Source organism: Eleutherodactylus coqui, chromosome 3, assembly GCF_035609145.1.
Source record: "Eleutherodactylus coqui strain aEleCoq1 chromosome 3, aEleCoq1.hap1, whole genome shotgun sequence".
In the NCBI taxonomy this organism is placed as follows: domain Eukaryota; kingdom Metazoa; phylum Chordata; class Amphibia; order Anura; family Eleutherodactylidae; genus Eleutherodactylus; species Eleutherodactylus coqui.
Window position 1 is genome coordinate 156,214,839 of NC_089839.1, and position 12,971 is coordinate 156,227,809.

The 12,971-nt window shown below is 47.0% G+C and overlaps 1 protein-coding gene across 2 annotated transcripts in view; it reads left to right on the forward strand.

Moving 5' to 3' along the window:
• NOL8 (nucleolar protein 8) overlaps positions 1-12,971 on the forward strand; it is a 46,050-nt gene that overhangs the window by 20,169 nt on the left and 12,910 nt on the right. For both annotated transcript variants that reach the window (XM_066596416.1, XM_066596417.1), the window contains exons 9-12: positions 314-433; positions 1,279-1,372; positions 9,581-9,728; positions 12,016-12,099. In XM_066596416.1, the coding sequence (XP_066452513.1) occupies positions 314-433; positions 1,279-1,372; positions 9,581-9,728; positions 12,016-12,099 (446 nt within the window). The remainder of the gene's footprint in view (positions 1-313; positions 434-1,278; positions 1,373-9,580; positions 9,729-12,015; positions 12,100-12,971) is intronic.

The following is a 12,971-nucleotide window of genomic DNA, read 5'->3' on the forward strand; positions in this document are numbered from 1 at the left end:
TGGAGTTGCTTGGCTTTGGCTCTAACGCACGACGCCTGGGAAAAACTTTCAGTGTTACCATGCTACACGTCAATCTAATGATCGTGAATGTGGTCACGTTGGGACTTCCAAATTACTGAGACTCATCAGTTGCAAGAAATCTAAGAGGTATGGATTTCTTGCAGTTGTCAAGTTGTGGAAAACTAGGCGTTCCCTTTCATTAGGCTGGGATGTAGCATGGTAATACTGCGAACTTTGGCCATGTGGCTTGTGTCTTTAAGTGTGCAATATGTGATGTCCTGTATATCTTACTATTTTTTTTTTCCTGTATAAGGAAAATCATGTAAAAACTCAGCTGTTTGACAGCAGTGGGGAAGATTCAGATGATGAAGAAGAGAAAGATGATGAGAGATTTGAGCTAAAGACTTATTATGAAGGACGATATGGTGAAAAGGTCAGTTCTTTCTCCTTGTGTAAAACATACCTAAGATTTCACCACGTTTTCTAAAATATATCAGGTTTTCCTTGCCCCTCTTATTTGCTGCTGTTTGCACCATTTCATGTCGGAGTACTGATTTTCAGGAGGTGTTTCCCATTTTTATGTTGCTCTGCTGTTTGCATTTTACTTTCATGAAGGGGGCGTTTGGCAAGCCTAGCATTCTGCCAGTAGTTCATTCCATGTCCTGCCATTCCTCACCTTTACTTCCCATGCTGCATTGCACTTTCTCTGGTCCAATCACCGGTACGGCAGTATCTGGATGCCAACCTCTCTGCTTTCCCAGGACGATCAGGCATTTAGAGACATTCAAGCCAAATGGTTAGTAAACCCATTACAGTATGTGTGTCTGTGCGCAATGTGTGCTCGCACACACTGTAACAGCAGGAGAGGCAGAGACTGGAGATAGTTATCACAGTGTCTGCGGATCTGTCAGCCTGCAGCCTCTGAGTGCACAGGAGCTGCTTGTGAAGATGGCCTCTTTCCCTGTTGCTATGGAAATGTCCCTGTGTCTTGGTTACTAGAGAAGCTCTGTACCTTATGACAGAGGGTGTATTGCAGAGAAGCTAAAAGGGAGACACCTAGTGGCAGCAACTTCAAATGTGATTTACAGTGGAAAAGCAACAACCTTTTTAATGCAAGTATATTATGGAAATGATGAGACTAACACAAGCTAGTAGATGAGAAGAAGTTGTCTGAAAAGTTAGTGCCCCCTTAAATAGCTGCTCTTGGTCAGTAACATTCTGTTTTTTCCATAAGCACATCCAAATTATCTTGCTTTTATACTTTACATGATTGTGCAGCTCATGCGGTTGCAGTCCCGCTTTGGAACTGATGAACGGTTCAAAATGGATGCACGATTTTTAGAAGACGGTAGTGAGGATGAAGAAGACACAGGTAAGAAAAACTAATAGCTTCCATTAACCCCTTAATGACATGGCCTATTTTGGGCTTAAGGACGCAACAATTTTTGGCGGATTTTCTTCTCCGTTTATCAAAAGCCATAATTTTTTTATTTTTCCGTCGCTGCGGCCGTATAAGGGCTTGTTTTTTGCGTGGCGAACTGTGGTTTTTATCGGTGCCACTTTTGGGTACATAGACTACATTGTAAAACTTTTTTTTTATGATAGCAGGGAGAGAAAACGCATCAATTCTGTCATAGATTTTTTTTTTCTTTTTTTACAGCGTTAATCATGCAGCATAAATGAGACATTCCATTTTTTTTTTTTTTTTTTTTTTTTTTTATGCTTGCTATCAAAATGTGTTTATTCAGAGTTTTAAACATACAAGTTTGCAAGTGGTTGACATGCATAAAAGGCAATAACTGTCCCGAAGCCTGGTTGGCAGTACAGTAAAGGGGTGCGATTGTCCGTTGCGGTGGAGACTCCTGTCGCCGCAACAGGAAAATGTAAAATAGCTCCAGACTTCAGGGATTAACTTCAACAGTTAATTATTATCGAAAACAAAAACAGTCTCTTGCAGACTATTAAACCATGTTTGTTACTTGTGCGATATTAACCTTAAAAGGCGTGTGGGAGTCGGATCGTCTAAGAGTGATCCTCGACTCAACGTGGATGTGGTGTGTCATGAGGTAGAAAGGTGGTGTGTGTGAAGGTGTAATGTGGGGGGTAACATCAGTGAGAGTGATTGAGTAGAACTTAAGCAAATTGGGGAGAAGGGGGGTGGCTGTGTAGTAGAGGAGAGGGGAGGTGGGTGAGGAAGAAGGAGGTAAGGAGGGGGGGGGGAAGTAGCGTCCCGGGTAGGGCCCTTAGTGGGTTCCCTGTCGTCTATCAAGTGGGTAATACCCCGTGTTCAAGCCATTGCTTGAACTCGTCAGAATTTCGAAACGTCATCCATACCTCCCACACATCGTAGTATTTCAGCCATTTGTCGTCATCTTTGGCTCTCAGCTCTTCCATATATCGGATATCATCTAGGGCAGCTGTCCAGCTCAGGCGTGTCGGCATCGTCTGGGACTTCCAGAGTCGGGGGATCACTGCTCTCATAGCTAGAAGGAAGAATCTCAGGATATCCCTCTTAATGGCAGCGATGGAGCCCGGCAGGATTGAGAGGAGCGCAATCTCAGAGGAGAGAGCCAGTGAGCTTCTTTTCAGTACATTGTACAGGGCTTGTATCTCTAACCACAGACCTCTAATCCCAGGGCAGGACCACCAGATATGCGTGAGCGTTCCTGTTTGTTTCAGGCATCTCCAGCAGTTGGCTGTGGTGCCAGGGTATATTTTGGCTAGTAGTGACGGTGTGCGATACCATCTCGTAATGAGCTTATAATTTAGCTCGTGGTGTCTGCCCGAGACTGACATTCTGTGGGTCAGATTGACGCCCCTAGCCCAGTCCTCGTCGGGCAAGGGTCGCCCTAGTTCTCTCTCCCAGGCTCCACGGCAACCTCTTACTAAGTCCCGGGCTCCCCGGGCCACCAGCATGTTATAGACCACGGAGATCAGTCCCCTCGACTCACGGGGGTCCACACATAGCTTCTCAAAAGGAGTAGGCGGGGTAGACAGATCTGAGGCTCTGCTCTGCGTTCTGATAAAGTGGCTTAGCTGCATGTATTGAAACCACGCACCCGCTACGGCCCCCCCCTCCCCCATCAACGAGCTCAGTGGCCTAATTCCTTCCTCTCCTAGTATGTCGTGTATTCTTGGCAGATGGACTCCTAGGTTACTCAGGAGTGCCAGGCCCCCTATCCCAAGAGGGAACTCCGGGTTTCCCACAAGAGGGGTCCAGGGACCAGGAGTAGATATCAGCCCGTTATTGCTCGCGAAGTTGTCCCATGTTCGTAGAAGTGAGTTCAGAAATGGCGACACTCTGATCCCCCTTCTGCCCAGTCCGCCCTTGAGCCAAAAGAGACCTTGAGCTTGGAATGGGGCAGAGCTCTGCTCCATTTCGACCCATAATTTAGTTTGCCCCCTGTGCATGAGGTCCAGGACGGTCTTACCTATTACGGCCCTATGGTAAAGCAACATGTCTGGCAAGCCCAGCCCGCCATTTTCCTTTTTCTGGGTGAGAAGTTTGTAACTCAACCGAGGTCTGGACCCACCCCATACGAAATATGTCACCGTCTTTCGTATCTTGATAAAGAAACTCCTTGGGAGTTGTATTGGGAGGGTCTGAAAAAGATACAGGAGTTTCGGGAGGAAGATCATCTTGACCGCATTAATTCTGCCGGTCCAGGAAAGTGTTAGTGGGCGCCATTTTTCTGTGTCTTTCATCAGGGAACGGTATATGGGCTCAAAGTTTAAGTCGTATATCTGGTCTGGGTCTGAGGGCAGTTTCGTGCCTAGGTATTTAATATGGTCTTCCCGCCACGACAGTGAGAATAAGGGTCTCAGTTGAGCTATATCAGAGGACGGCAGTGTTATATTTAAGATCTCGGATTTTTGTAGGTTGATTTTGAAATTACTAACTTTACTGTATTTATCGAATTCTCGTAGGAGGGCGGGTAGGGCTCTGTTGGGGTTCGTTATATAGACCAAAAGGTCGTCCGCAAATGCGGCCACCTTGTGCTCAGTTTGGCCTATTTTGTAACCTTGAATTTCCGGATTCGATCTGATTGCGTTGGCAAGGGACTCCATTACTAACACGTACAGGGTTGGGGAAAGTGGACACCCCTGGCGCGTGCCGTTTCTGATGTTTATCGGGTGGGAGAGTTTCCCGTTTACTCTTATCTGGGCTGTGGGCTTGTTGTATAGGGCCATTATCCAGTTTCTCAATCTCGCCCCTAGACCTATCTTCTGTAGTGTGGACTCAAGAAATTTCCATTTGACCCGGTCGAACGCCTTTTCGGCGTCCAACGATAGGAGGCATAACGGGCTTTTCGCGTTTCGTGCCCTGCTTATCAGGGATAAAGTTCTGATGGTACTATCTCTTGCCTCTCGGCCCAGGACAAAACCAGTCTGATCTCTATGTACGAGTGTGGGGATAAGTGGTCCTAGGCGGGTGGCTAATGTTCTTGCGAAGACTTTAGTGTCCACATTTAGTAGAGAAATGGGTCTATAGTTCCCGCAAGATAGGGGGTCTCTCCCTTGCTTTGGTATGACTGTAATGATGGCCTGTAGGGCCTGTTGCGGGAAGGGGCAATTGTCGGAGATGGCGTTAAAGGTCTTACAGAGTATTGACGCCAGTTGGCTTCCAAACGTCCTATAAAATCGGGGCGTGAAGCCATCTGGGCCGGGGCTCTTTCCTATTTTTAGATTCCGAATTTCCTCCAGCACCTCCTGCTCCGTAAGATCCTGGTCCAGGGCCTCTGCTTTTGTCTCAGGAACCTGTTTGGGAGCATATTCGCGTAGGTAGGATTCTACGTGGTCTAGGGGGTCGCCTTGGGCGGCCTCCGCGGGTTCTGTGATGTTATAGAGTTCTGTGTAATATTGCCCAAAGCAATCTAATAGGTCTTCAGTTGCGTGGACCCTCCCCTTTTGTGGAGAGTCAAGGGCGAATATATAAGAGTGTTGTTCGCGTGGGTTTAGGGCTCTTGCTAGCCATCTGCTGCATTTATTGCCGTACTCATATAGCCCGCCCCTTAGTCTGTCCCTCATGCACAGGTGAGCCTGGTCTAGTATGGCTAATATCTGCTGACGAATGGAGGCGATCTCTGCGCTTAGTGAGGGGGAGGCTTTAGCTTTGTTCGCCCTTTCTGTATTATCCAATTTTGTAAAGAGATCTTTCAGTTTGCCTGATCTGTCTCTTAAGTCTCGCCCCATGGGATATAAAGATTCCCCGTAGTACGCATTTGAGCGCTTCCCATTGTATGGGAGGGGAGGTGGTGTCGACTCGGTGGGTCTCAACAAATGTTTCGATGGTTCTAGTTATGTCCTCTCGGCAATAGGCATCGCTCAGGAGGTTGTCATTCAGGCGCCAGGAATTGTAGCCCCTCCTGTGCGCCTGACCCAGTAGGGCTCCGTAAACGGGTGCGTGGTCGGACCATAGGATGTCTCCTATAGAGCTTCTGGGGGACAGGTCCAAGAAGGCATGAGAGATGTACAAGTAGTCTAGTCGCCCGTAGCTATTGTGTGCGGTGGAATGGTGACTAAAGTCCTTGGCCTTTGGGTGAAGAGTCCTCCAAAGGTCAACGAGTCTGAGGTCTAGCAGGCGTCTCCGTAGTCTACGTAAGGCTACCAGGGGAACCCCGGACTTACCCGATGACGTATCCAGGCCAGGCTCCATCGCTACGTTGAAGTCTCCTCCAAGAACGATGCCGGACCCCTCTGCGAACCGTTCCAGCTTCCCCAGAGTGCTGAGCCCAAAGGTGGTTTGTCCTGTGTTGGGAAAGTAAATGTTAGCCATTGTTACCACCCGATGTCCTAGATCTAGTTTAAGAAATAGGAATCTGCCCTCGGGGTCGGTCTCTGATGCTAGTACTTTGTGGGGAAGGTTTTTGTAGATCGCTATCGAAACCCCGCCTTCCTTTTTTTCGGGGTGGGGGCTATGGTGCCATGTAGGGTAGAATTTATTAGTGCATTTAGGTATATGGCCATTCTTAAAATGTGTTTCCTGGAGAAATGCGATTAAAATGTGTTTTTTGTGGAAATGCGCCAGGATCTGGCCTCTTTTAGAGGGGTTGTTTAGGCCTCTGGCATTATAAGTGCAGAACGAGAGATCCGTCATGGTGGTTGTTTGGTGTTGGGTGGAGGGGTTCCCAGGGCACCCGAGACGCTACCAGGAGGTTTTGGGGAGAAAATTGGGGGCATAGGGGGGGGGGACCGGGGGGTACGGGGTTGAAGGGAAGGGGGGAGACAGAAAGCAGAGTTTCCGTCGATTGGGACACGGTGCCCCAATCTTGTAAGGTGGGTTTCGGACCTATGGTCAGAATCGGACGGCACCATAGTGGCGTCCACCCGTTGGGGGATGTGACTTAAGGATGCCGGAGCTGCTCCCGGCGTCCCCTTCTGTGCTCATGTGTTTGCTGGGGTTGTCTGTTTTTGTGTGACCTGTGATAAGATGCTAAATGTGTGGCGACTTAGCTGTCTGGGAGGGTATTTGTAGAGTGGGGGGGTGAGAGACAGGCTAGTGAGGTGCTAGAAAGCTCGGTGTGTTAAGTAGTGTAAATTAGTGTAAATGGTGTAGAAGCTCAAGCGGGTAAGTAAGTATGAGGCCTATGCAACAGGAAAATTGAACTGGCGTGTGTCAACGGTGACATTCCTTCGCGGGGTTGGTCGGCGCGATGCGTTGTTTGCGCTGGGGGATATTCCCGTAAAATTGTTCATGGTGGTGGGCGCGTGGAGTGGTTCCTGTTCCTCGAGCGTCTTGGCCTGGCTTCCTGCCAGGTTGTTCTGGGTGCTGTGATGGGGAGTGCGGGCGTGTGGGGCCAGTCTATGATCGTGACCATTGGGAGTTCCAGGATGCCGAGAAATTTAGGAAGGTCTGCAGGGGATCTAAAGACCGCTGACTTCCCGTTTCTTGAGGCGGAGAGTTGAAAGGGGTATCCCCATCTGTAGAGGACCTTGTTGGCCCGGAGAAGGTCGAGGAGCGGCTTGACGGCTCTGCGGAGTTGGAGGGTGCGTCTGGCCAGGTCCGGGAAGATCGCTATTGGGACGCCATTATGGGTGAGGGGGTCTTTCCTGTCGCGTGCATTTTTTAAGATGGCTTCTTTGTCTTTAAAAAAGTGTATGCGGTCTTTCTGGGTCGTCCGGCTTGGGGCCTAGGGTTCTGTGGATGCGATCGATTTCTATTGGCCGGTCCGGTGGACGCTGCAGTAGTGAGCTAAAGAAATTTCGGGCCCAGTCCTCGAGCTGAGAGGGGGCAATTTCCTCCGAGAGTCCCCGCAAGCGAAGGTTGTTACGTCTATGACGATTTTCAAGGTCATCCAAATGAGACATCATATCCGTCATTTGCTGTGCTTGCGCATTTATGATTTGGCTGTGGGTCTCAAGTGTTGTAAATATCTCTTCTTGTGTCTCCTCCACGGCGCCAATGCGGTTCCCCATATGCTTAAGTTCTTGCTGTATTAGGGACATCGCTTCTTTTTGTGAGCTTTCCAAGCGTTGGAAGTCTCTTTTTGTCGGAAGGGCTCTTAGGTGTGCCTTCCAATCCCACTCTTCGTCTGACGAGGAGTCGCTGTAAAATGGCGGACTGGCTGGGCGTGCTGCTGGGGCTTTTGCATGGCCTCTTTGATTACCCTGGAGCCCTGGACTACTACTCCCCTCAGACTGCTGGGACTTGCTGCTTGGTGCTTTTGGACGTGTGACTGGGGCATTTTTCTCTGGGACTGTGCCAGTATCTATCTGAGGTGACTGTGGGGATGCATGCTGTCTCCTGCTGCTTACAGGGTTCTCATGTCCCTCTGTTTGTTTATCCCTTTTGTGGGGAGCATGTGGACTGGGAGAGCTGTGAGGGCTGGGGGGAGGGCCTGGGCTGTTTGCCCTTAGTGAGTGTCCCCTTTGTGCATGTTGGCACTTATCTGTCTCCTCTGCCTCCTCGTGTCCTCCTGGTCCTTCCGCGCCGGGAGACGTCCGCTCTCGGGGCTCCGTGCTGCCGCTGCTGCGGGGAGTGGAGAGAGAGCGCGCTCTGCTCGGCGCCATCTTGTCAGAGGGGGAGGGAGCCGCCGGACCGCGCGCCCCGAAATATCTCTGAATCGTCGGCGGCTCGTCCTCTCCTGCCGCCCCGCGCTTGCTTGAAGGTCTCCTCTTCCCCATCGCCTGCTTAGGGACCGCTTTTTCGCCGGTGTAACGATGTTTGCACAGGTCAGTGCTGCTGGGGAGCCGGGAGCTGAGCAAAAACGTGCCTTACTCCTGCATGGGTAAGCCACGCTGTCGAGACATTCCATTTTTTCTGCGGACCGGTACGGTTACAACGATACCAAAATTCTTATATTTTTATTTTAGGTTTTCCCACTTTTCTGCAATAAAAACCCTTTTTGTTTTTTAAATCTTTTTTCTTTTCTAAATCCCTGCATTCAAAGTCCTGTAACTTTTTTATTTTTCGATGTACGGAGCTCTGTGAGGGCTTATTTTTTGCGAGAAGAGCTGTAGTTTTACTGGTACCATTTTGGGGTACATACGGCTTTTTTCATCACTTTTATTGTGTTTTTAGTGAGGCAAAATGCTAAAAACTAGCATTTTGCCTCAGTTTTTTCGCGTTTTTTTCCGTGCACAGTCAAAAGCATGTGCAACTTATTGTACGCATCATTACGGATGCGACAATACCAAATATGTGGGGTTTTATTTTTTTTTTATGCTAATCTGAGAAAAAGCATAAAAAAATGTTTTTTTTTACTCTTTTTTTAAATTTTTTTTAATTCATTTTTTTAATCTTTGTTTTTTTTACACTGTTTGTGTCCCTCTGAGGGACTTTAACCACTGCCCTGATGATCGCTGTCATAAGGCATGGCAGAGCTACTGCTCTGCCATGCCTTATTGCTTATACAGTGATCATAGGCATAGGCAATACAGGACGCCAGTGTCTGGCGTCCTGTTACCATGGTGACAGACCGGGCTCTCGCGATGTTATCGCGAGAGCCAGTCGGAGACACAGAGGGAGTCCGCTCCCTCTGTGAACTCTTTCCTTGCCGCGATCTACATACCCCGACGCTCCAGGATGTAAGTGTACGTCCTGGAGGGGGAAGGGGGTTAAAGTTTCAGCCAAAAATATATTTTAAAAAATGACTCTTGGCTCAATGTGATCTGATGTATGACCAGCTTAAGTAAAGGTTTGTTCCTATGGAAGTTTTGCTGCAGATCTCGCACAAAATGCTGGTCAAAAGTGGCATATTGGGCATTATTTTGTCCAGTAAAATGGCTGGGGGGGATTCCAGGAAACTGACGTTTCCCAATATTGTCAATAGGGTACATTGGGCGCCATTATGTTGGAGATTTGGCACAATGATGGAGCTAGAGATCAGAAACCAATGCACAATTGTAAAACCAGCCTTAGAGGTTTTTTCTAGTAAAAAAAAAATGTTTTGGAAGCAGTCAGCATGTTATTAAACTCAATCCCCCATCCTCTAATCTATATAACCTATTATCTGCTTGTGGCCCCTTCATATGGCAAAAATAAGAACGTTCCTCCACAATTAATGTTTTCCTTCCACAAAACATTTTAGCACCTTATTCATGGTTCCTTTTAATTAACATGATGCGTTGCTTCTTACAGAACAACCACAGATGTTGCAGGCAGATGATGATGCTGATGATCTGTCAGCTGAAAAGAAGAAGAACCTAGACATCTTGAAAAATGTCCTAAACGTTAATGTGGAGCCACAGCTAACCAACAAAAAGACTGCTAAAGCAAAGACATTTAAGTAAGAGTGTGTGGTGTGTGTCAGTATAAACTGCTACTATACTGTTGTACACTGGTCAGGAAAATGAAAGGAGCACTTAAGCATCACAGCAATAACACCAAGTCACATAGACTTCAGGGATATCAACCTGTCCAGCTAGGAAACCTAAGTAATTGTGAACCAACTCCACCTGCCTTGCTGCAAATGAAGGTGATAACAGGGGAACTGGAGAGGTAACAGCAAGACAAGCCTCCAAAAAGGAATGGTTTTACACATGGTAGCCACAGACCATTATGAAAATTACTCTTCTTATCCTCCTTTACTGATTATTTGCTAGTTTTGCAACTTCCTGGTGTCCTTGTCATTACTAGTAGCATACAAGTTGCACATGTAGTCCTGCTCCTCCAGGATGGCACATCCATACGTGTCACCACAAGAAGGTTTGCCGTGTCTCTCAGCACAGTTTTAAGAGCATGGAGCAGATGCCAAGACACTGGCCATTTACTTGAGGAGGGCTGGACAGGGCCGTAGAAGGGCATCAACCTGGCAGCAGGACTGGTATCTGCTGCTTTGTGCAAGGAGGAACACTGTAAAAGCGGGCTTACTGGACTCCATGAGGGCCCAGCATCCTGAAGTGTGACTTGTGCTTACAGACGAGCACCGTTCTGCTTGATTGGCATTTGCCAGAGAACGCTAGAATTAGCATATCTACCACTGGTGCCCCCGTTCTCTTCACAGATAAGAGCAGGTTCACAGTGAGCACTTGTGAAAGAGTCTTGAGACACCGTGTTGAACATTATGCTGCCTGCTATCCAGCATGGCCAGTTTGGTGGTGGGTCAGTGATGGTCTGGGGAGGCACATCCTTAGAGCAGTGAACAAACCTCTACATGATAAATAACGGTGCCGGGTTGAAATCCTTAGAGCCAGTATCAGACCTTATGCTGGTACAGAAGGTCCGGAGTTCCTCTTGGTGCAGGACCGTGTCCGGTCTCATGTGGCCAGTGTGTAGGCAGGCTGGCCCTCATATTCTTCAGATTTGAATCCAATTGAGAACTTGTACTGATACAGAATGTGGAAGCCACCAAGTAGTGCCATAAACTATCCCGGGGAGCTCACTGATGCCCTGCTCCAGGTACTGGGAGGTGAACCCTCCCAGAGCGGCATCCGTTGTCTAATCAGGAGCATGCCCAAATGTTGGAGGTGCAGACAGGCACGTGGGGGTCATGCACATTACTGAGTCACAATATTAATTGCTGTGATAAAATTCATGCGCATTTGGTGATTTAGAATGCTGTTTCAATTGAAGAGCATTTCTGTATACGGTCCACCTCAGTAAATGTTCCAAGGTGGACACAACTGCAAGTGTTTGTTTCTATGCAGTGAACCAGAGAAAGAAACAAGCCTGAGCAAGTGCATCAATTACTTAGATAGACAGCAGGTGGCGCTATTCTAACATCTGGGAATAGAAACCTACTTTTAATAAGTGCAAATACAAAATGTTTAATTATGGACTGGATTTGATTCTAAACAATCTCTTTCATGGGACAACCCTTTATAGTGTTCTGTATTTACAGAAGTATGTCCCTAATGTTACTATTTTTATAAAGGGGATGTTTACTTTTAATCATTTTCCAACATGCATACAGTCCCATTGTCATTAATAGATTTCTGCCCGCAGATTTCTGGGATCTATAGATGTATTCGATGTCAGAGGATAAGTGGGTGAAGGGGTATGACTTGTAGTAGGGCTCTGCAGACTATCCTTTCTACCAATCGGCGAGCGTCACAGATTGCCACCAGTAAACCTGTGATGATCCGCTGTTATAGCTGGCGGACTAAGTGTCGCTTCATAATACAGAGTTGTACCGGGTCCACCAGAAGGGAAGCAATTAATACTTATCGGTTCTTTCCACTCTGACTCAAAAAAGAAACCGCAGTAGCGCTCATGATAAGCCTGCGAACACACTTGAGTATTTCAGCTCCATATGTGTCCTAGCCTGACTGCGGGTCGCCTAATCCAAACTCCGAGCTTGATACATTCCTGTGATGCTTTGAGTTCAGGTCAGGGGCCCGCGGTCAGGCTAATACACACTATCGTATTGTAAACATGGGACTGATATAAGCAAGTAGCTGTCTAAGTGAGGCCACTCCAATAAGCATTGTTGGCCATTGCTGGGAAGCCCTGCCATTCAACTATCAATGACCAATACGGAGAATAGTAAAGGTTCCAAGCAACCCCTTTTAAAGATTGTCTTCCTTTAATGTTTTACTGCTTCTATTCATAATAAGTGTTTTTCTTCCTGTCAGGGATCTGAATGCCCTTCAGTATGATCCAAGCAAGGAGGACCATGCACTATTTGAGACAAAAGCAGAGACAGAGAAAACAGAAAGGTAACTAAATACATATGTACGGTATAACAGCAAAACACCACCTGTTCTTGCACACTTGTACAGAATCCCTGAATAATTATTAGGAAAGCTACAGAAGTGAAGTTTTTTTTTTTTTGTTTTTTTTTTGTTATTGGAAAATACTCGGATCATCCATCTACTTTGATTATATCTTATGGCATAAGATAAAACATGAAAAGTACACCATCTTGAATAGTAGGGAGCCATTGTTGGTTTAACTGAAGTTTACCTACAACGCATAAGTAGAAATAAATACAGTAGCAATAAGAAGGAAAGAGGAACTTCCTCAAATTATCCTGAGCTTCCCAAGGCAATTTACATAAGCTAAAATTGACTATAGTAAAGGTAAACTAATAAACCTTGGTCCAGAATCAGCATAGTATGGATCAATGCCACTATATGTGAAGGAAGGAACCCTCACCTCCACAGCCTTAAAAAACAAAGACCTGACTCGCCTCGTTCACTTATTTTATAAGGGTCTGTTATGGGGCTAGCATCTTTATAATGGAACATTCATGAGATATCTCTTTATGAGCTTGTTAAAACCAATCTATCAGCTACTTTGAGCTCTATAAGCTAAGCTTATAGGCTCAAAGTAGACGACCCGCAGAGTCCGAGGATGTAAGTTTGCTACTTGCCTTCGCCGCCATTGCGTCAGCGATGAAAGCTGCCGCTGAATGCTTTGGGGTATATGCGAAGTAGTCCTCTTTGTAAGCTTCGAATGGGAGGACTACTTAGCTTGCCACTTAATGTATAGCAGCGGACAATTTGAGCGCTGATAGGGGAACAGCGGTGATGGCAAGTATAAAACTTAGGCTCAAAATAGCTGACCTGATCTATCAGCCTATCATTTA